We start from the raw sequence: 22,969 nt of genomic DNA on the forward strand, positions 1-22,969 counted from the left end.
CCGCGAACCACCCTGGCCCCCCCACGATCCGCCCTGGCCCCCCCACGAACCGCCCTGTCCTCCCCCGCGAACCGCTCTGTCCCTGTATGCGAACCACCCTGTCCCCACCCTGTCCCCCCCATGAACCACCCTGTCCCCGTACGCGAACCGCCCTGTCCCCGTATGCAAACCACCCTGTCCCCGCCCGTGATCAGCCCTGTCTGCGACCCTCTCCTAACTGGTACCCCACACCCTCCATCTTACACATACGTCATATGGCTGCTGCCTGCTCTCTTTCCTGCCCAACCAATGCCCAAATTTTGCCTTGGCACCTGGTCCTCGGTTGGACTCTTCCCGGTCATGTCATCCTCAGCCATAACAGAAAGTAAAGAAAAAGAAAGAAGCAGCACATGACTCAGAGAGGAGGAAACATCGAAAGAGGACAGAGAGAAAAGCAGACAGAAGCGAAAAAGAGAGAAAAGCAGAACATGACACAGACATACAGAGAGAAGCAGCAATATGAAGACAACGGAAACCATAAAACAAAAACTCTTGCTCCGACTTCCTGTGAGCAATGCCATGGGAAATCCACTAATCTCTACACTCACTGCCCATTATAGTGAATAGGAGAAGCAAAGAAAACCTCCCGTATAGTCTTAAACTTCAGGTACCATCAAAATATAATACTGTGTTCATCAATCTGATTTGAAAAGTATAAAAAACAGATTAAGCAAATACCAGACCAAAATCCTCTTGATTTTCAGTTGTGGAAACCAAGACAATACACTAAACACATTAGAAGCACAATAGTGTTTGAATATTTGTGATGTAGGGTGTAATAAAATAAACTTTCCCCAATTTCACATCTGCAGCTGGGAGATTCTGGAGAAACCACCCTGTACAAAATGAAAGGGAGTTGATGCTGGTTTTGTTGGAAAATGAAGTAAAGATTTCTAACGATAGTTTGAAAAAAAACAAGGTATCAATAATATAACCACAGTTGTTGCAGGATGATGAGGAACATACTGTGAAAGTGAGGCAAAGGCCGTTTAACAAAGTTTGTGAAGAAGTGCGAGTACCTGAAGAACATAGGAACAGGAGTGGGCCATTTAGCCCTTCGAGCCTGTTCCAACATTCAGTGAGATTATGGCTGACCTGTATCCTAACTCTATTTACTCGCCTTGGCTCCATATCCCTTAATACCCTTGGCTAGCAAAAATCTGTCAATCTCAGATTTGAAATTATTAATTGAGCTAGCATTGATTGCTTTTTGTGGGAGAGATTCCACACTTCTACGATCCTTTGTGTGAAGAAATGTTTCCTCCTGAATGGCCTGGCTCTGATTTTAAGGTTATGTCCCCTTGTCCTAGACTCTCCCACAAGCAGAAAAAGTTTCTCTCTATCTACCCTATCAATTCCTTTCAAAATTCTAAAAACCTCAATCAAATCACCCCGTAATCTTCTATATTCCTAGGAATACAAGCCTAGTTTGTGTAATCTCTCCTCTGGTGAATCTGTGCTGCACTCCTTCTAAGGCCAGTATTTCCTTTCTAAGGTGCGGTGCCCAGAACTGTACACAGTACTCCAGATGTGGTCTAATCAGGGCTTTTCATAGCTGTAGCAAAACTTCCTCCCCTTTATATTCTAGCCCTATAGATATAAAGGCTAACATTCCATTAGACTTTTTGATTATTTTTTGTATCTGACTACTACATTTAGTGATCTGTATACATGAACCCCTATATCTCTTTGGACCTCCACTGTTCCTGGCTTTTCACCTTGTGGGACACCACTAGTCACCTCCTTTCAATTTGAGGACATACCCATTATCCCTACTCTCTGTCTTCTACCACCTAACCAATTTCCTAACCAGGTCAATAATTTGCCTTCAATTCCACGAGCTTTAATTTTAGCTAACAATCTCTAATGTGGAACCTTATCGAATGCCTTCTGGAAGTCCATATAAACTACATCCAGACATTTCCCTGTCTACTACTTTAGTTACTTCCTCAAAAAATTCAATTGGGTTCGTTAGACTTGACCTGCACTTTACAAATCTAAGTTGGCTCTGTCCAATCAGTTCAACTTTCTCTAAGTGCTCAGTCACTCTGTCCTTAATTACAGATTCCAGTAACTTCTCCACAACAGATGTTAGACTAACTGCTCTATAACCTTCTGGTTTCTCTCTCTCTCTCTCACCTTTCTTAAATAATGGAGTTACAATTTCACAGTAATTCACCATTTCAGGCACTGATTCAAACCAGCTCCTGACAGATCCTCCCCCGCGGGGTCAGTTTAAGCACAGAGCACTCGCCCACAAGGCCTCCTGCCCCTTTCCCTGTGTGGCCAGCACCGACGGGAGGGAGATGTGCAAAAGGCCTTGAAATGTGACATTAACTACATTATACACTACAAATCGCCCTGGTTACTTTGTTACTTTTGTTTTGCATTCTCAGCCGTGACTCAGTGGGTAGCACTCTTGCCATGGAGTCAGAAGGTCATGGGTTCAAGCCCCACTCCAGAGAATTGAGCTCATAATCCAGGCTGACACTCCAGTGCAATGCTGAGAGACTGCTGTAGTGTCGGAGGTGCCGCCTTTCAGATGAGACATTAAACTGAGGCCCCGTCTGCCCTCTCAGGTGGACATAAAAGATCATGTGGCACTATTTCGAAGAAGACCAGGGAAGTTCTCCTCAGTGTCCTGGTCAATATTTACCCCTCAACCAACATCCCTAAAACAGATGATCTGGTTATTTATTTCATTGCTGTGTGCAAATTGGGTGCTGTGTTTCCTACATTACAACAGTGACTACTCTTCAAAAGGGTACTTCATTGGCTGTAAAGTACTTTGGGATGTCCTGAAGGCGTGAAAGGCTCTAGATAGATGCAAGTTCTTTCTTTCAAACCGCCCCGGTTACTGTGTTACTTTTTATTAGGGCGGGTAGGGCGTGTCAATAATTGTTTTGAGTTCAGTAATTTTACTGCAATTCGTCTGTTTTTTTTCCCAAGTGAGGAAACTAGGGGAAAACACATTACAAGGAAAATAATTGCAAATAAGCCCTGAGTTGGGAAGCAGCTCGCTGGCTATCCCTGGCAGGTGCAGACAGAGCCCACAGCTTGGTGGTGCTTGTGGCTGATACTCTATTTCAAGCAGGTTTAAACTCAGGCTTCCTGTCACATGCTCCCAGTAATAGGATCCCTCTAGCTTGCTCTCTCTCTCTCTCTCTCCCCCTTTCCCTCCCTCCCACTCCTCGGGCTCTTTTTATGTACGGCTGTAGTTAGAGATCAGAGGACTGGGAGGTGGCACTAACCAGCCAACCTGACTTTCCAGCTTTGGAGTTGCCAATTTGCCACCTGCCCCCGACACCTCTTCCCCTTGCACCGCCGCTCTCTCTCTCTCTCACTTGGTCTGCCGCCTCAGCGATGGGTTACTGGGCAGAGGCGCTCGTCCTTTACATGGGATTCGGATGTATAGTCACCCTCGGATGGGCAGAGTTGAACACCGGTGAGTCTTTTCGCTGCCGTGTCTGCACTTTTCGCGAGCAGAGAATTTCTTAAGGTGGGGGAGTTTATGTGTCTGATCTGACTGATCCGTGGGGCTCAGAACAGACAACACCGGTCCCAGCTCAGCTCCCATTTCCCCTTCGACAGACAGTAGTTTTTATATGGAAAGACGCACCAAGTGTATACTGTACAAACCTGGAGAGGGAGAGGCGAGCGCTCGGAATCGATCAGTGTCAGTTCAGCATTACAGGGTAGTTTCCTTTTACACTTTCAACTTTGATGAAACAGTCGATCTTCTGTGATTTATGGTATCTATTTATGTACATACCATAGGTAAATATATAGATAAATAGTTAAATATATAGATAATGTATAGATGGATAAATATGCAAATATATAGATACATAGGTGGATATATAAATAGTTGTATCTATCGATAGATAGCTAAATGGATAAATAGTTAAATAGGTAGAAAAATATGTAGCTAAAGTAGCTTGTAATTAAATTTATAGATAAATAGTTAAATATGTAGATAGATAAATAGAGAGTTATATAAATAGTTAAATATATCGGTTGATAAAGAGGTAGCTAAATGTCTAGATAGGTGAAGTAGATAGTTATGTAGATGGAGTGAGCAATCGATAAGTATCTATACAGTAAGTGACTAGGTGAACATAGAGTTACACATGGTTAGACACAGACGGGGCTATATACCGGGCAATGCTGACATATGCTGGCTACTGACAATATTTCCCATATATAGGTAAATATGGTCCGTCCGGATCCATAACCTGTCAGCATTCCGCTGTAATAGAGAAATCAGTAAGTTTTACCACGAACCCGTTCGGATCGCCTGATGTTTCCTCATAATCATTGGTCCAATTAGCTAAAAAAAGGCCTAAATATGTAATAATAATAAATATCACAGGGTGCCTTTTACTGAGCTAATGAGGCGATTCTGATCGAACCTCATTCCAAGTAAATGAGACTTTAGTGTCTGCCGCTAGTATTCTATTTATTTTCTCTGCAGTGCTGGGAAACTATCAGTTTATGCTCGAGTTAAACATCTTTGAGTAGCTTTTTTGGTTTTCAAAGCGTAAAGGGACCGTTTAAGGACATTCTTCTGAAATGGTGCGTGCGAGAGTTTAATAAGACCCAGACAATACAATTCTTTTCTTCTCCTAATTAAAGCCCCTCGCACTTTTCAAAAGTAAAATCTGGAGCCCCAAGCCTCGGTCTCATTAAGAAAAACTGGTTTATTTTTCCGCCAATTGTGCCGCTTTGCACTTGATTAAGAAAAACGCGTTCCATAGATCTTAACAGGCTGTCAGCCGCTGAATACCACCATCTGTGGACCGACGTATGTATGGTACTCATCACCCCAAACTTCAGGCTCAAATCTGCTCCCTGACGCGGTGCTTTCTAACCACAGTCTGTTGCATAGTCTGTTCATTATAGGAAGGCTGGATCTCAAAGCCTCGGTATCTCCAAGCCCTTTAAATACACTCCAGAAATACAAAAAACATGTCCTTCTCCCCACGCTAGGTCTTTTGAGTAAATCTTTCATGTACATTGGTTATATACTTGAAAAGGAAAAATTTGCAGGGCTGTGGAGGAAAGAGCAGGGTGGGACCAATTGGATAGTCCTTTCAAAGAGCCGGCACAGGCACGATGGGCCGAATGGCCTCACTCAGTGCTGTACAATTCTATGACACAGGACTTTGGTCTTTAAGAAATAAAAATTAAAAGGCCATCTCCACGCCCCCCTTGTCTCAGTGGGTAGATGCACTGTTCAGGGCGGTGCTGAACCAGGAAGATCCCAGATTCCATCTGCGCTGACCTCAAGTCACTACAGATAGCCTCAATGTTCCTGGGGGTGGGGGCGATGGAAATCAACCACGAATTCCTGATCTAGAGCACGATCTGGCGATCCTGGCTGCACGGTACAGATATGTGGATGTCGGTTGGAAAGGATCCAGCGCTGTGGCGATGCCTCCCGCGGTCAAATAGCCCCGATCGAAACTCACTTTCCAGGCGCGCGCAGGAAGAATGAGCATTTGGGTGAGGCACCCAAACGGAACTGGCGTCTGTAAAAACATGCCAGCAAGATTCACGGCCTTGGAGAAAGGGAGGGGAGAAATGTCCTGGGACCTTACACAGTATCGGCTGCTGCTATACAGAGTTGATTGTTACATTGCAGATGTATTTTAGATATGTAAGTCAACAAAAGGGACTCAGTCTGTAAAGTACCAACTTTATATGTTGGAACAATTCGCTTAAGGCATGAAAAAGAAGAAAATAACTGTTGATTAAACTTTGGAAGGTTCTATCTGATACATAAATAAATATCTTTGTTTACCAATGATAGCATTTCTTCATACTTGAATGCGAATTATTTCTTAAAGTGACAGTGTCACAATCATTGATCAGGGTAGGGTAGTTTAGTGGTTAAGTTACTGGGCCAGTAATCCAGAGACCTAAACTGATTAACCCAGGGAAAGTGAGTTCAAATCCCACCATGGCAGTTTGAGAATTTGGATTCAGCTTTTTAAAAAAAAATCTGGATATAAAAAGCTGGTATCAGTAAAATGACCATGAAGCTGTCGGATTGTTGTTAAAAATCCAAATGGTTCATAAATGTCCTTTAGGGAATAAAACCTGCCGTCCTTACCCGGCCTGGTTTATATGTGACTCCAGTCCCACGCCAATGGGGTTGACTCTTAACTGCCCTCTGAAATGGCCTAGCAAGCCACTCACTTGTATCAAATTGCTATCAGCAGTTCTAGAAGAAGGCCCACCGCCATCTCAGGGCAACTAGGGATGGGCAATAAATGCCAGTCTTGCCAGCGATTCCATATCCCTAGAATATCCTTTGATATGAACGTTATCATGCTTCAGTGACATCAAATATAACTGCAATTGGTTTCCATTCTGACAACCTCAATGCTGAGTAAAAGCACTTCATCAAACAGAGAGAGAGAAAACCAACAGACACCTGGAGTGATTTCAAGGCAGTAATCTAATCTTGTGGCTTCAGATCATGATTATAAACTGCTCAAGCTTTGCTCGTGAAATGTGTAATGTCAGTGTACCCTTCAATTAGACTAGTGCCTTATAATCGTTATCAGGTAGCCATTATTTCCTACATACCACACATATGAATAAGAAGGAATGTGTTGTTTTTCATTTAACCCTCTCTTCCTATCAGTGACCCTATTGAAACTCTGGTTAAGTGGCATAATAATCTTGTTAAATATTTTTACTTCCTGTCATTGCATATAAAGTCACACAACAAGGGAACATTGGCCACACTATTGTGCGATATGAGCTTCAATTTTACATAAGGCTATTATCTGTCTACAGTAGTACTTGTATGTGTATAGTGATAGTGCCTTATCCCTATAACCAATGTCTGAAAGCAACTGTTACACAGGCAATTGTGCCAGCCATTCTTTGGCAGCACATCTCACAAGCAACAGTGAGAAGTTTGACCATTGATGTTGATTGAGAGAGGAATGTTGGCCAGGACACCTGGAGAGGTCCCATGGGATCTTTAGCGTTCATTTCAAAAGGCAAACTGTGCCCAGTTTAATATCTCATTCAAAGGATGCCAACTCTTGCAATGCAGAACTCCCTCAGTACTGCATTGGACGTCAGCCTAGATTATGAACTGAAACCCTGGGTATGGAGCTCAAACGCACAATATTCTGAACTAAAACTAGAGTACTAGCATCAGAGCCAAGTCTACAGTAATAAACAAGATTTAGGGGCATATTCAAGGTTGTAACATACTCTCCGCATTCAGGTACCATTTTTAAAGCCTTTGAAAACACCCCCAGCCATCTGTTACTCCCTATATAACACACATTTAGTTTCCAGATAACATTCTGACATGGACATCTGTTAGATCGTGATGTAGCCTGAAAATTCACTCCTGCGGCAAGATTCAGGAGGGAGTGTTGAGACCACTTACTGAAATGTCACTACTGCCTAAAGGAACATTCTTATTAGTTTCCTGCAAATTCCACCAGCCCAGGACCAGAGGAGGTCAGGAACAGGTTCATGTTCTTAACTCTCCTACAAAGATCACTGAATAATGACACCAGAGAACTGTTTTGTTGTTCAGTCTTTAGTTACAACGTTATTCTTGTTTCTCTCCAATCTGTTTGATGATCATGGATTATTATCTTATTCCAGTGAAGTGAAAGTAAACAGTTTGACCTTGTTATCGCCAGTATTCCTTTAGCTATAAGGACATTTAATTAAGATCTGCTGTAATATTAATTGAAAAAATAGAATTAATATCAGATTTGTGTATTGGATAAATAATATGATGAGATGTCTCTGGCTTAATGCAGAGGTAATCTGTAAATGGTAAGATACACAAAATTATTTCCTCTTCAAACAATTTTCAGTTTGGACACTTTTTATCAGACACAAAAATGAGAATAGTGAAACTGCCAATATCTAAAGGTAACTGCCAATTTACAAACTGCAAGACCTCTCAAACAGCAGATGAGATGAATGACCCTTTGAACTGTTTTTCTTTGAAGTCGGTTGAGGGAGGAATTTTTGTCACACACCAGAAGAACTCGCCAGGACTGATATTAACTTTTGATAGTGACAGAAAAAGGGGTGGGAGTGGATTGGCCGCCCGTTATACACTCGGAGTGAAACGGGCACCTGATCCTCCACCGCCCGTTATACACCCGGAGTGAAACGGGCACCTGATCCTCCACCGCCCGTTATACACTCGGAGTGAAACGGGCACCTGATCCTCCACCGCCCATTATACACTCGGAGTGAAACGGGCACCTGATCCTCCACCGCCCATTATACACCCGGAGTGAAACGGGCACCTGATCCTTCTCCGCCCGTTATACACTCAGAGTGAAACGGGCACCTGATCCTCCACCGCCCGTTATACACCCGGAGTGAAACAGGCACCTGATCCTCCACCGCCCGTTATACACCCGGAGTGAAACGGGCACCTGATCCTCCACCGCCCGTTATACACCCGGAGTTAAACAGGCACCTGATCCTCCACCGCCCGTTATACACCCGGAGTGAAACGGGCACCTGATCCTCCACCGCCCATTATACACCCGGAGTGAAACGGGCACCTGATCCTCCACCGCCCGTTATACACCCGGAGTGAAACGGGCACCTGATCCTCCACCGCCCATTATACACCCGGAGTGAAACGGGCACCTGATCCTCCACCGCCCGTTATACACCCAGAGTGAAACGGGCACCTGATCCTCCACCGCCCGTTATACACCCGGAGTGAAATGGGCACCTGATCCTCCACCGCCCATTATACACCCAGAGTGAAACGGGCACCTGATCCTTCACCGCCCGTTATACACCCGGAGTGAAATGGGCACCTGATCCTCCACCGCCCATTATACACCCGGAGTGAAACGGGCACCTGATCCTCCACCGCCCGTTATACACTCAGAGTGAAACGGGCACCTGATCCTCCACCGCCCATTATACACCCAGAGTGAAACGGGCACCTGATCCTCCACCGCCCATTATACACCCGGAGTGAAACGGGCACCTGATCCTCCACCGCCCGTTATACACTCAGAGTGAAACGGGCACCTGATCCTCCACCGCCCATTATACACCCAGAGTGAAACGGGCACCTGATCCTCCACCGCCCATTATACACTCAGTGAAACGGGCACCTGATCCTCCACCGCCCATTATACACCCAGAGTGAAACGGGCACCTGATCCTCCACCGCCCGTTATACACCCGGAGTGAAACGGGCACCTGATCCTCCACCGCCCATTATACACCCAGAGTGAAACGGGCACCTGATCCTCCACCGCCCATTATACACCCAGAGTGAAACGGGCACCTGATCCTCCACCGCCCATTATACACCCAGAGTGAAACGGGCACCTGATCCTCCACCGCCCATTATACACCCAGAGTGAAACGGGCACCTGATCCTCCACCGCCCGTTATACACCCGGAGTGAAACGGGCACCTGATCCTCCACGGCCCGTTATACACCCGGAGTGAAACGGGCACCTGATCCTCCACCGCCCATTATACACCCAGAGTGAAACGGGCACCTGATCCTCCACGGCCATTATACACCCGGAGTGAAACGGGCACCTGATCCTCCACTGACCATTATATACCTCACATGATACGGGTGCCCAATCATCTACTAACCGTTTCTGACCACCTGTTCTTCAAAAAGTGCCATGGGATTGTTTATGTCCACCTTAGCAGGCAGGTGGGGCCGCAGTTTAACACCTAATGTTAAGAATAGTATTTGCAACAATGTAGCATTTCCTTGGTGCTGGATTGAAGTGCGAGCCCAAACTGTGTACACAAGTCCTAGAATCAGGCTTGACCCCACAATTTTATAACTCAAAGACAAGAGTGCTACCAGTTGAGCCAAGCTGACACCTGTGCATCATGATTGGCTGCTACTTTTCATTAACATTGCCACTAACAAGATCACCTTTAAAACCGTATGTTCCCTCAGTTTTATTACCTGAGTGAATTACAGTGAAAAACTAACACCGAGCAAAATTAGCCCATTGTTACCAAATGATTATTTACCCTGATACCTTCATAATCCTATTAATTCAGGCAATAATTCTTATGAAAATTGATGGCGAAAAGTATAAATGTAAATTTTTATGCCCACAGGGGTTATATTAACATAGTAATGTATTTAGGCCATTGGCCCATCTTCCTGCCCATTCAATTATTTATTTTTTCTCCTGTAAGTATCTCTCTATAACTTATAAAAACTGATAACCACGAATCCATTCAGATATCAGGAATTTGTTTATTTCTTATTTGAAACCCTTAAAGGTTCCTCGTTGGCCACTGATGTTGGAAATGGGTTCCATTTGTTGATCACCCTTCTGCTAATTGTTTATTTACTTTAGGTTTCTTTATCTTGAATCCATGTTGCTAGTTCTGGAAATTTCAGAAGAATCATACCTCTTTCCAGCATATTGAACCCCTTCATAGTCCTAAGAAAAATCTATTAAATCTTCCTTTAGACTTCTTTCCTCAAAATAAAAAAGTCCCAGATACAAACTGAAGGTGAATCCACAGCCCAAAATCCAGCATAACTCTACACTCATTTGCATTCAGTTGGTAATTACAGTCAAATAGACCACCACGGTGGTTGTTGTGGGAAATGAGAGTTGGGAACGTTAGAGGTTCAGGATCAAAGCATGTTGTTAGGACGATATGTGCTGGGACACTGGGAGGCAGGTTACTTTTATATCAAACCTGTGCTATAACAGAATTTGGAGTCCTTCTTGCCATCACTGAGTGAAATACATCCGTTTCCCAGACTGATATCTTTCAAGTGATAGTCACTGCTTAAATATAATAGGACAAAGTTATTCCAAGGCTGCCATCAAAGTTCGGGGTTTAGATGAAATTCATAAAATGTGCAAGCTTTGCTTTTGTTGTTAATGATGGCATTTATTAAATTACAGCTTTGGAATTGCTCCCAGCTATCCATTACACTCCATGAACTGAAATACTTTTCAAGTGTATTAGGCAACATTGTATTAGTAGAGGGTACAAGGAGCCAAACGTTTTAAAGGGAGAACCATCTTCATGAAAGTGTGGTAGGCAAAGTGTTTGTTACTGAAGCAGGTCATCACACCACTTGCAGGTGACACTATTGTGACAAAAATAATAGTGAGCTCTTGTGGTTCCTTTCCCTCTGTGATGGGCACTAAGAAGGGGTATAGACAGACATCGACCTCAAAGACGGGATTGGTGAAAAAGTTGTGACTTATTTAATAAAGTGTTTCAACAAAGACAAAGTAAATGCAGTGTGCTAACTACCATTGACTATCAGGCTGACTACCATTGACTATCACGCTGACTACCATTGACTATCACGCTGACTACCATTGACTATCATGCTAACTACCATTGATTATCATGCTCACTATCATTGACTATCATGCTAACTACCATTGATTATCATGCTCACTATCATTGACTATCACGCTAACTACCATTGACTGTCATGCTCACTATCATTGACTATCACGCTGACTACCATTGACTGTCACGCTAACTACCAGTAACTACAAACAGTTGATGCTGTAGATTTTTCTCTGGGCCATGTTATCAGTTCAGCACCAATCTGGCTTCTTTTTTCTCCAACTTGATTGGGGCCGCTCTTAGGTTAAGGTTAGATATTGCCCCAACTCAACTTGTTCGTAGCTACTCTCACATTGTTCTAGGTATTTGCCAGTTTCCTAATAAAGGATGTGGCACACGTATGTTTTCATCTTTATTCTGAAAAGAACAGTCCACCACTGAGGCATTCTTTCCCAAATCAAAGCCTTGCCTTTCCAATCAATAATACAGGGAACTGGACCAACAAGACAATTAAAGGAATACCAAATGTTTCTACCCCGCACATCCTGATTTTTTTTCTAAGGCGGTGCATGGGACAGGGACGGATGTAGTTGACTCATTCCATTCATGTTGAAACTGGGTTAAAGATGAAGGAAAATAAAAATTGTAGAATTTTCTGCATGCATTCTCTAGAAAGATGATGGTACATTCTACTCACTTAAAACAAAATAAAGAAGGATTATATGATGTTTAAAGTGTTAAAAGGATTCCTCTGGTGTGGTAATCAATAACAAGAGGACGTAATCTTAAATTTGAACTAGGCCATTCAGGAGGGAAATCAGGAAGCACTTTTTCACACAAAGGGTAGTAGAAATCTGGAACTCTCTTCCCCCAAAAGGCTGTGGATGCTTTCAAGACTGAAATAGATAATTTTTTGTTAGGTAAGGGTATCAAGTGATATGGAGCAAAGGCATGAAAATGGTGTTGAGGTGCAGATCAGACATGATCTAATTGAATGGTGGAACAGGCCTGAGGGGCTGAATGGCCTACTCCTGTTCTTGTGATGCAGCTGGTTAGAACAACATTGTTTTACTGTAAGGACTTGGATTCAAATTCAGCCCAGGCTTTTGGAGTGAAGGGTCTCTTAAGGGTTGTACTTGGAATGGGTTTGTGAGTTTTAAAATGGAGCAACATTGCCACAGTTCAACAGAGATTGCACTAAAGTAGCAGTCTCACTCATAAGGATAGGAAAATGGAAACTTTCACACTGGTGCAGTGGGGTGGGGATGAGGCACATTGATGAGAAAGAGTATAGGGAGTTTTACTTTGCATTAAATGTGCTATTCTTGACCCGAGAGTGCTTGAACTAATACTTGGTGATCAAAGTGGAAAAATGTTCTGTCTGTCAGTGCTAACACCCTCCCTCTTTATAAGCACCAAGGAACTGCCAAAAATATGAATAAAAAGAACGTTAAAATCAAGGGTAAATCAGTTTGTGTCGTGATTTTTGCATGTTTGACTCAATATATAGACCTACTTGTTCATACTTCGGAGTATTGATACCATCACCTTGCGGGTAGTTAATGGTATATCAGCGCAGATTGTAGTCCAGCTCTCAGTTCCAAACTGGTTAAATTTCTTAAAGAAACTTCTTAGTTTATGTGTCCTAATATTGTATCTGTGAATTATATTTCTGTATGTATGATTGTCAAAGTTTGAATCAAAGTTTTAACTGCAAAAAAAATGTTTCTGGAACCCTTTAAGAGCAAAAGGAGTGGATCATAGGGAACCAAAGGGTAGGAGAGGGGATGAGGTAAATTAGCAAGGAGTGGTTCAGTGGCACAAGCCTGGGTTCTACAGTCCTGTAGATTGTAGGAAGAAGAGAAGATTGAGGGAATTCCTGAGTGAACCCTGCAAGTACTTAATCCATCAGTAAATTTTACCTGCAGGCAGAAGCTCAGTATGGGAGTCCAATTACTTTGGCGTAAAATATATATTTTGTTGCAGTGTTTTCTGTTGCTCCAGTGTACCTCAGCCTTTCTCTTTGGAACCCCCTGCGTAAACCTCTCTGCTTCCCTTCTCTCTCCATTTTCTTAAAACCCACCTTTTCGGCCAAGCTTTCAGTCACCTCTATCATGGCCTTTCTCCCTTTTTACTTTTCTCCCTGTAAAGCGCCTTGCGAGACTTTCCGACATTAAAAGTGCTGTATGAATTCGAATTGCAGTTGAATTAATTGCTGACGTGCAGGATACATAGCGCAGGCCAAAAGACTGTGAGTCATATCACAAAAGTGGGTGGTCCTAATATATTCGGTTCATGGTTATGTTTCAAGTTCAATTAAAGATAATTAGGCAAAATATTTCTTTTTTCCCCTCACCTGCTTCCCCTCCTGCCCTGGAGTACTGTTCCACAGGTGTGGCCTACCCTCTGGTACCTAATCTAAGTCACAGATGAACCTGATCAGTGTGTATCGACAGGCTGTTGGACTATGATGAGCATCACAGCTGAGCTCAATCCAGCCCTCTCCTGATGACTACAAGTGCACACTGCCAGCAAGGGTTGCTCATTTGTGACCAGGAACTGGAGTCCTGTCCCATTTCCCCTCTCTCAGTCACCCCTCCTCTCCAATTATAGTGTCTCAACTGCTAATGCAGTGAATTTAACATATCTGTGAAATTTGGATCCTACTGGGTAACCTGGGTGATTTTGTTTTATATTTATATATGGTGTAGCAGGGTTCTCCCGCTGATTGATTCTAATTTGGGTACTGCCATGGCACGTGGGTGGTATATACCTTTTACGAAAAACTTTCAAAGCAAAGAATGATTAGAACATGGTCAGATGTCATGTTATTTGCCTACATAACAAGAATCACTTCATTTCAAAAGTATTTCATCAAGCGAAGCACTTTGCAACATTTTGATGTGGCAAGGTGCAAAATAAATGCAAGAATTATTATCTCCCTGAAATTTGAAAAATATTTGAAGGAGATGATTGCTTAGTCAATAATTATCTGGGCTGTAGGATAAGATTTGCAAGTTGGCTGTTTTTCTTATTTAGTGATTCGCAGCAATCCTGATTTGATCGCACAATCACAGGATTTTACAGCGCAGAAGGAGGCCATTCTGCCCATTGCGCCTGTGCCAGCCCTCTGAAAGAGCCGTCCACTTAAGTGCCTTCCTCTCTCCTTGGTATATTAATTCTGCATTTATCTTGCAACATTTCTTCAAAAACAAAGTTTTAACAAGTTTCAATGATTGTGAAGAAAGATGGTCGCCGCCTATTGACATGGGGTCTGTAAAACTAGAAGGATGATTTTCAACTGCTGGCTCCAGTTTCTTGCCTGAAAAACGGGTGTCCAGCACGTGAAAATAGGGGAAGCACCTTGGCCTGCCCATTAATGCCCAAGGCCCGCCTGATGCAATTTTCAGATTTTAATTTTCCTACGGACAATCTGAATTCCATTTGTTCTAATGTGGAATCTGAGGCTCCTTATTCAAATGGTACCACCTTCGTGAAAAAAGTGGCAGGTTTTTTTCCATCTGTTTGTAAACACGGGACACTATGCCATAAATCATCTAAATACACATTATCTCATCAGGCGCACATAATGTCATTGCGATGTATCACTTGTATCTTCATATCTGCCTCATCTTTCACTCCAAACAAAAAAATGATCCCCCCCCCCCGCCCCAATTTTTCTCTCCTCTACCCAGCACTCTCTTACGATGGGGTGCAGTTTAACAGACAGTGGCTGTCCTTCGGTACTTTACCCGAATGGCTATTTTTCACATTGTGAGCCTTGATGGTGAGAGTCAACAGGCTATTTGGCTGTTGGAACCATCGAGGCCAACCCTAATCCTGTCCACACCCAACTTGCAGCCGTAGTCAACGGGTAGCGATCAGCAACGGGAGCTGCAGCCGACATTCCCCGCTCCCCTCTGCTCTTGGCCCAGGGGAGCTAATGCTGACCCACCACCCTGACTGAGATTCGATAACTCAGTGCAGATTGGGGATCATATCTGGGATCTCCTGGTCTACCTGACTCCGTTAAGCACTGGGCAGTTGATTTGCCATTGGGGGAGCTACGACAAAGACGTCTTCCTGAAGACGGTACATTTTTTAAGCTATGATTCGTAAATCAAGTGGTTCTTGCCCATGACCCTTTGGGCAGGGTAGCCTTGAGGAAGAGTTTATTGAGTGTATTAGGGATGGATTTCTTGAGCAGTATGTAACTGAACCTACAAGGGGGCAAGCAACCTTGGACCTGGTCCTGTGTAATGAGCCAGGATTAATTAATAATGTCCTAGTTAAGGATCCCCTTGGAATGAGTGACCATAACATGGTTACATTCCATATCCAATTAGAGGGTGAGAAGGTTGGTTCTCAAACAAGTGTACTGAGCTTGAATAAAGGAGACTATGATGGTATGAGAGCGGAATTGATTAAAGTGGACTGGGAAAATAGATTAAAGGGTAAGACGGTACATGAGCAGTGGTGTTCATTTCAGGAGATATTTTACAACTTTCAAAAAATATATATTCCACTGAGGAAAAAAGGGTGTAAAAGAAATGACAGCCATCCGTGGCTAAGTAAAGAAATCAAGGATAGTATCCGACTAAAAACAAGGACATATAAGATAGCCAAACTTAGTGGGAGGATAGAAGATTGGGAAGTCTTCAAAAGACAGCAAAAAGTAACGAAAGGATTGATTAAGAAAGGGAAGATAGATTATGAAAATAAATTAGCAAAAAATATAAAAACAGATAGCAAGAGTTTCTACAGTTATATAAAAAGAAAAAGGGTGGCCAAGGCAAACGTAGGTCCTTTAGAGGATGAGACCGGGAAATTAATGGTGGGAAACATGAAGATGGCAAAAATGCTGAACAAATATTTTGTTTCAGTCTTTACGGTAGAGGACACTAAGAATATCCCAACACTGGACAAACAGGGGGCTCTGAGGGGGAGGAGCTAAATACGATTAAAATCACTAAGGAATTGGTACTCAGTAAATTAATGGGACTCAAGGCGGATAAATCCCCTGGACCTGATGGCTTACATCCTAGGGTCTTGAGGGAAGTGGCAGTAGGGATTGTGGATGCTTTGGTAATAATTTTCCAAAATTCTCTGGACTCGGCAAAGGTCCCGGCAGATTGGAAAACTGCCAATGTAACACCCTTATTTAAAAAGGGTAGTAGGCAGAAGGCTGGAAATTATAGACCAGTTAGCTTAACATCTGTGGTGGGTAAAATTTTGGAGTCTATTATTAAGGAGACAGTAGCGGAACATTTGGATAAACATAATTTAATAGGACAAAGTCAGCATGGCTTTACAAAGGGGAAGTCATGTCTGACAAATTTGCTTGAGTTCTTTGAGGATATAACGTACAGGGTGGATAAAGGGGAACCAGTGGACGTAGTGTATTTGGACTTCTAGAAGGCATTCGACAAGGTGCCACATAAAAGATTATTGCTCAAGATAAAGAATCACTGGATTGGGGGTAATATTCTGGCATGGGTGGAGGATTGGTTATCTAACAGGAAGCAGAGAGTTGGGATAAATGGTACATTCTTGGACTGGCAACCTGTAGCCAGTGGTGTTCCGCAGGGGTCGGTGCTGGGTCCCCAACTCTTTACAATCTATATTAACGATTTGGAGGAGGGGACCGAGTGTAACATATCAAAGTTTGCAGATGATACAAAGATGGGAGGGAAAGTAGAGAGTGAGGAGGACATAAAAAACCTACAGGGGGATATAGACAGGCTGGGTGAGTGGGCGGAGATTTGGCAGATGCAATACAATGTTGGAAAATGTGAGGTTATGCACTTTGGCAGGAAAAATCGGAGAGCAAGTTATTATCTTAATGGCGAGCAACTGGAAAGTACTGCAGTACAAAGGGATCTGGGGGTCCTAGTGCAAGAAAATCAAAAAGTTAGTTTGCAGGTGCAGCAGGTGATCAAGAAGGCCAACGGAATGTTGGCTTTTATTGCTAGGGGGATAGAATATAAAAACAGGGAGGTATTGCTGCAGTTATATAAGGTATTGGTGAGACCGCACCTGGAATACTGGATACAGTTTTGGTCTCCATACTTAAGAAAAGACATACTTGCTCTCGAGGCAGTACAAAGAAGGTTCACTCGGTTAATCCCGGGGATGAGGGGGTGGACATATGAGGAGAGGTTGAGTAGATTGGGACTCTACTCATTGGAGTTCAGAAGAATGAGAGGCGACCTTATTGAAACATATAAGATTGTGAAGGGGCTTGATCGGGTGGATGCGGTAAGGATGTTCCCAAGGATGGGTGAAACTAGAACTAGGGGGCATAATCTTAGAATAAGGGGCTGCTCTTTCAAAACTGAGATGAGGAGAAACTTCTTCACTCAGAGGGTAGTAGGTCTGTGGAATTTGCTGCCCCAGGAAGCTGTGGAAGCTACATCATTAAATAAATTTAAAACCGAAATAGACAGTTTCCTAGAAGTAAAGGGAATTAGGGGTTACGGGGAGCGGGCAGGAAATTGGACATGAATTTAGATTTGAGGTTAGGATCAGATCAGCCATGATCTTATTGAATGGCGGAGCAGGCTCGAGGGGCCGATTGGCCTACTTCTGCTCCTATTTCTTATGTTCTTATGTACTGGCGAAAGTGCTCTTCAGCGCCATAAAATGGTTCAATCTATGTTGAGGAGAATAACAACAGCAACTGGCATTTATATAGCGTCTTTAATGTCGTAAAGCATTCCAAGGTGCTTCACAGGAGCATCATCAGACAAAATTTGACACCGAACCGCATAAAGAGGTATTAGGACAGGTGGCCAAAAGCTTGGTCAAAGAGTTAGGTTTTAAGGAGCGATTTAAAGGAGGAGAGAGAGGTGGAGAGGCTGAGAGGTTTAGGGAGGGAATTCCAGAGCTTAAGGCCTAGGCAGCTGAAGGCACGGCCGCCAGTGGTGGAGTGAAAGAAATCGGGGATGCGTAAGAGGCCAGAGTTGGAGGAGCGCAGAGATCTCAGAGGATTGTAGGGTTGGAGGAGGTTACAGAGATAGGGAGGGGCGAGGCCATGGAGGGATTTGAGAACAAGGATGAGAATTTTAAAATTTAGGCGTTGCCGGACCGGGAGCCAATGTAGTTCAGCAAGAACCATTTTGCTTTGTGTGGTTCAGGTGGAAGGCTCATCACACTTGGCTGGCTGCATCTTCAATGCTCTGGCCCACTACACTATCAGGGGTCACACAGCGTAATCTATAAGTTGTCTGTCCCACTCACTGGGTTAGACTACCAAGATTGGACATTGAAATCAAAAAAGCCAATGGGATTCATAGACCCCGATATTCTGCCTGTGTAGAATTGAGGGGGATGCATATCGTCAGCATGGCGGGGCTTTCATCCATAACAAGGATGCACTCCTGATCCCGGCTGATTTTCCTGTCCTGGGATCATCAGCATAATTATGGCGAGCTCTCCGGCCTCTGCCGGAGAATCTGCTGGGAGGGGCAGAGTGGGGGGAGGAGCGGGGGTGGAGGCGCAGAGGACAGCAGCACCAGGCCTCTGTCGGCAGGGAGATTTGAAAATGAGTTGAAAATGCTAAGGTGATGCCTGCTTACCCTTGGCAATAGTAGGTGAAGCTAATGTGGGTATAATGTCAACAATGGGTGATTTAACACAAACTGACCCAATTCAAGTTACTTTGGAATAAAAACAGAAAATGCTGGTCAAAACAATTCCCTCAATCAACACCAGGAAAAATAGACCAATCAATTATTCCTCTCATTGTGAGAAGTGCACAAAATGGTGCCTTGTTCACTTACATAACAGTGACTGTATTTCAGTGTCATTCATTGTATGCGAAGTGCTTTGGGATTTTGCAGAGAGGTGCAGTAAGGTGCTACATAAATGTAACATTTTTCTTCCTATAAAATCAAGGTAATTCTACTGTACAACAGAAATTAGTCACTCTCTGTACTGCTTACAAATGACGCTGCATCATTCCAATTGAATTCTGTCAAACAGTGACGGTGGTCTAGATATTAACCCCTCCATGACGGGTGGGAGGGGGTCAGGGGAGGGTTAAAAGGTGAAATATGCGGAATGCGACCCAACCTGCCGCACCCGCTGCCTTTTTCACAGTGGCGGATATCGGGGTTGTCCAAGTGTCCCGCGGTGGAGAGGACGGACGCTTACTTAACATATTTAAACCGGGTTCCCACTGTGCAATTGGGAGCCTGATTTGAAATTTACTGCTGCCGCGCGGGTTTCCCAGGGGTCGGGAAACTCGGGATTGAAACAGAGGTGGGAGCTGCCGGGCTCCCCAAGGTAAGTGCCAGGAGTCCCCTTGTGGGCCAGGAGGAACAGGAGTGCTCCCCCAGGCCCTTCAAGGAACCCTTCAGCCTCCCCCAGCCCCAATTGCTGACCACCCAGCAAGTCAGGCAGCATCTGTGGAGAAAGAAACTGAGTTAACGTTTCAGGTCGAAGATCTTTCGTCAGAACTGTTTCAGGTTACTTTGGGTTTGGTACCAGATCCCCTATTGATTATACCAAGTTATGAATCATAACATGATTATTTGTAACATCAACTCATACCTCAAACTCCCACAAGTCTGGGTGACATCTATAAAGCCCCTCCAGCTATGGCCTCTCAGTTCGTGACATCTTCAGAACCCCTTGATTGTGTTACAGCTTTGTTAGGCCTTCCCAGCTATCTGTTATCTTGTGTGTGTATATATATATATAGTTCTTAAAATGTTAAACCTGACTTATTTTTTAACAAAAAGAGAGATGGTTACGAGACAGTTCAAGGCTGTCATCTCATCACAGATTTCAAGTGACATTTATGAACTACTGAAAGCCTTGATCAAATTCCAGTCACTCACTCCAACTATCCATTATTCTGGATGTATTTGACAAAATAAGCCACAAGTAAAGGGGTTAAATGCTGTAAGTCAATCAAAGGCTCAGGATGACGTCTATAAAGCCCCTCCAGCTTTGGCCTCACAGTGACATCTTCAGGACCCCTTGATTGTGTTACATCTTTATAGCTCCCTCGCAGCTATCTGTTATCCTATACGTTATAAATAAGACTGAGTGAGCAGTTTAGGTTTGACTTAACCTTTTGATGTGCTTGTTTGATCTACTTGTCTCTTTTGCGGTGGGAGTATTTTGCAATATTTTTGCCTGAGCATTTTTTTTGCCATTAAGGTGATGCTTTAACGTAACCAGGGGAAAAATCTCTAAAGGTTTTCAAAGTAATATTACTGCGCCAAATATTAAAACAACTTGCCCTTTAAGGGAGCAAATCATGCTTTTCTAGTTCTCAGCTTGGCTCCTTTGGTATCACTCTTGCCCCTGAGTCAGAGGTTTGTGGTTTCATATCTCACATAGGCTGGCTCTCCAGTACAGTAATGTGGGAATGCTGCATTGTCAGAGATGGTACCCTTCAGATCGAGACAGTAAACTGTGGGCCTCGTCTACCTGTCCAGTAAGTCGTTAGAGGTTCAAGACACTTCGAAGGAGGGAAGTTCCCTCAGTGTCCTGGTCAAAACAATTCCCTCAATCAACACCAGGAAAAATAGATCAATCAATTATTCCTCTCATTGTGAGAAGTGCACAAAATGGTGCCTTGTTCACTTACATAACAGTGACTGTATTTCAGTGTCATTCATTGTATGCGAAGTGCTTTGGGATTTTGCAGAGAGGTGCAGTAAGGTGCTACATAAATGTAACATTTTTCTTCCTATAAAATCAAGGTAATTCTACTGTACAACAGAAATTAGTCACTCTCTGTACTGCTTACAAATGACGCTGCATCATTCCAATTGAATTCTGTCAAACAGTGACGGTGGTCTAGATATTAACCCCTCCATGACGGGTGGGAGGGGGTCGGGGGAGGGTTAAAAGGTGAAATATGCGGAATGCGACCCAACCTGCCGCACCCGCTGCCTTTTTTACAGTGGCGGATATCGGGGTTGTCCAAGTGTCCCGCGGTGGAGAGGACGGACGCTTACTTAACATATTTAAACCGGGTTCCCACTGTGCAATTGGGAGCCTGATTTGAAATTTACTGCTGCCGCGCGGGTTTCCCAGGGGTCGGGAAACTCGGGATTGAAACAGAGGTGGGAGCTGCCGGGCTCCCCAAGGTAAGTGCCAGGAGTCCCCTTGTGGGCCAGGAGGAACAGGAGTGCTCCCCCAGGCCCTTCAAGGAACCCTTCGGCCTCCCCCAGCCCCAATTGCTGAACACCCTCTAGCCCTGATTGCCGACCTCTCCCCTTCTCGATCGCCAGCGACCGTCCCCAAGGGTCCCTGGCTGCGGCCTACTCCCGCTGGTGTTCCCTCCCACCCCCCAGGCTATCCATTTGGCCAGCTACAAAATGTTAATGAGGTCCTGCCGGGTTCTTGGTCCATTTTCAGCCTCATTTGCAACCTCCTCAGCTCCCCATAAATATCGGGGCCAGTGAATGTTTTAAGAAAGGTGAAGTTTTGCTTTCTCTTCAGATTTCCCTTCTGAAGGTATTGAGTTCCTCACTGAGTAAACGGTTCCACAGGCAGCAGTCACCCTTTGGTACCTCACTCAGGTACTTATTTGTGAACCTTGACAGTGAGTGCCAACGGGCTTCCTGGCTGCGGAGGACAAAACAAACAGTCCCCATCCTCTTCTCACCCAGCGTCCATACACATGCACTTCCAGTAGGCCATCAGGGGCAGGAATCCATGGGCGCTGATGCCAATTGTAGTGCCCTCTATTTCTGCGCCAGTTGAGAACCCCAGACTTCAGTACAGACTAGGGCTTGACTCTCGGTAATACTTGGTCTGTACAGTTCAGGGATGGAGACATTGCATCTTCAGTTATTGGGAAAACTTTCAGGTTGAAGTACTTTAAAAGAGGATATAATATTTTGTGATGATGATGTGATCCAGCACATTGAGGTGACAATGCATGTCATTAAAAATTGTGGGACATGTTTTATTTCCCACTCTATTGAGTTTTCTGTCTCCACTGCGCTGCTGTAGAAAGGTCCTAAGTGGAGGTGTGATACGTCCCTGCAAAGGGGGTGGAAAAATCAGATGGGGGTCTCCACTGGCCTACTTTCTCAGGCCTCCTGGTAATGAGTTAAGTGCCATTGATAGTGGTATGGGAGTGGACTCCCCACCTGCTCTGTCGGACGCAGAATGTGTGCGATCTGGGTGGGAGGGACTTACCTTTCGGCTCTCACGACTTAAGCGGGGAGGGGAAAGGGAAAAGTATTTTACAGTGAATTTGTGTGTTTTTCTACTTTTGAGCAGTAAAGTTGGCTAAAAGACAGTTACGTTTTGTAACACTCAGCACCACCTACTTGATAACCTGAGCAAAACGAAGCTAAGCAGTCTCATTCCGATCCCGAATACATTTGAAAAGCAACCAGTTGAACTCAGTGCTACTTGGCACTGATTTGTCATCCTTTTCAAATAGCATTTCAAGGCAATATAGGAGATAGATAATTTGGTACTGAGTGCAATGTTGGATGCTGTGCAGTGTTGCAAGCGTGGAGTGCCATGGTCCTGTGCAGCACTGTGCCCATCCATGGCCAGTTAGAATACCAAGGCTGTGATGCCCGCATCAGGCTATGGCCCACATTACAGTAATTTGGGG

General features: G+C 44.1%; 1 protein-coding gene across 1 annotated transcript in view; it reads left to right on the forward strand.

Annotated features, from left to right (window-relative positions):
* Nucleotides 1–3,202: 3,202 nt before the first annotated feature.
* kremen1 (kringle containing transmembrane protein 1) overlaps nt 3,203–22,969 on the forward strand; it is a 134,230-nt gene continuing 114,463 nt past the window's right edge. Inside the window, exon 1 of the mRNA XM_068006292.1 lies at nt 3,203–3,484. Coding sequence (XP_067862393.1) covers nt 3,403–3,484 — 82 coding nt within the window. The 5' untranslated portion in view covers nt 3,203–3,402. The remainder of the gene's footprint in view (nt 3,485–22,969) is intronic.

This window comes from Heptranchias perlo, chromosome 25 (genome assembly GCF_035084215.1).
Source record: "Heptranchias perlo isolate sHepPer1 chromosome 25, sHepPer1.hap1, whole genome shotgun sequence".
Taxonomy (NCBI): domain Eukaryota; kingdom Metazoa; phylum Chordata; class Chondrichthyes; order Hexanchiformes; family Hexanchidae; genus Heptranchias; species Heptranchias perlo.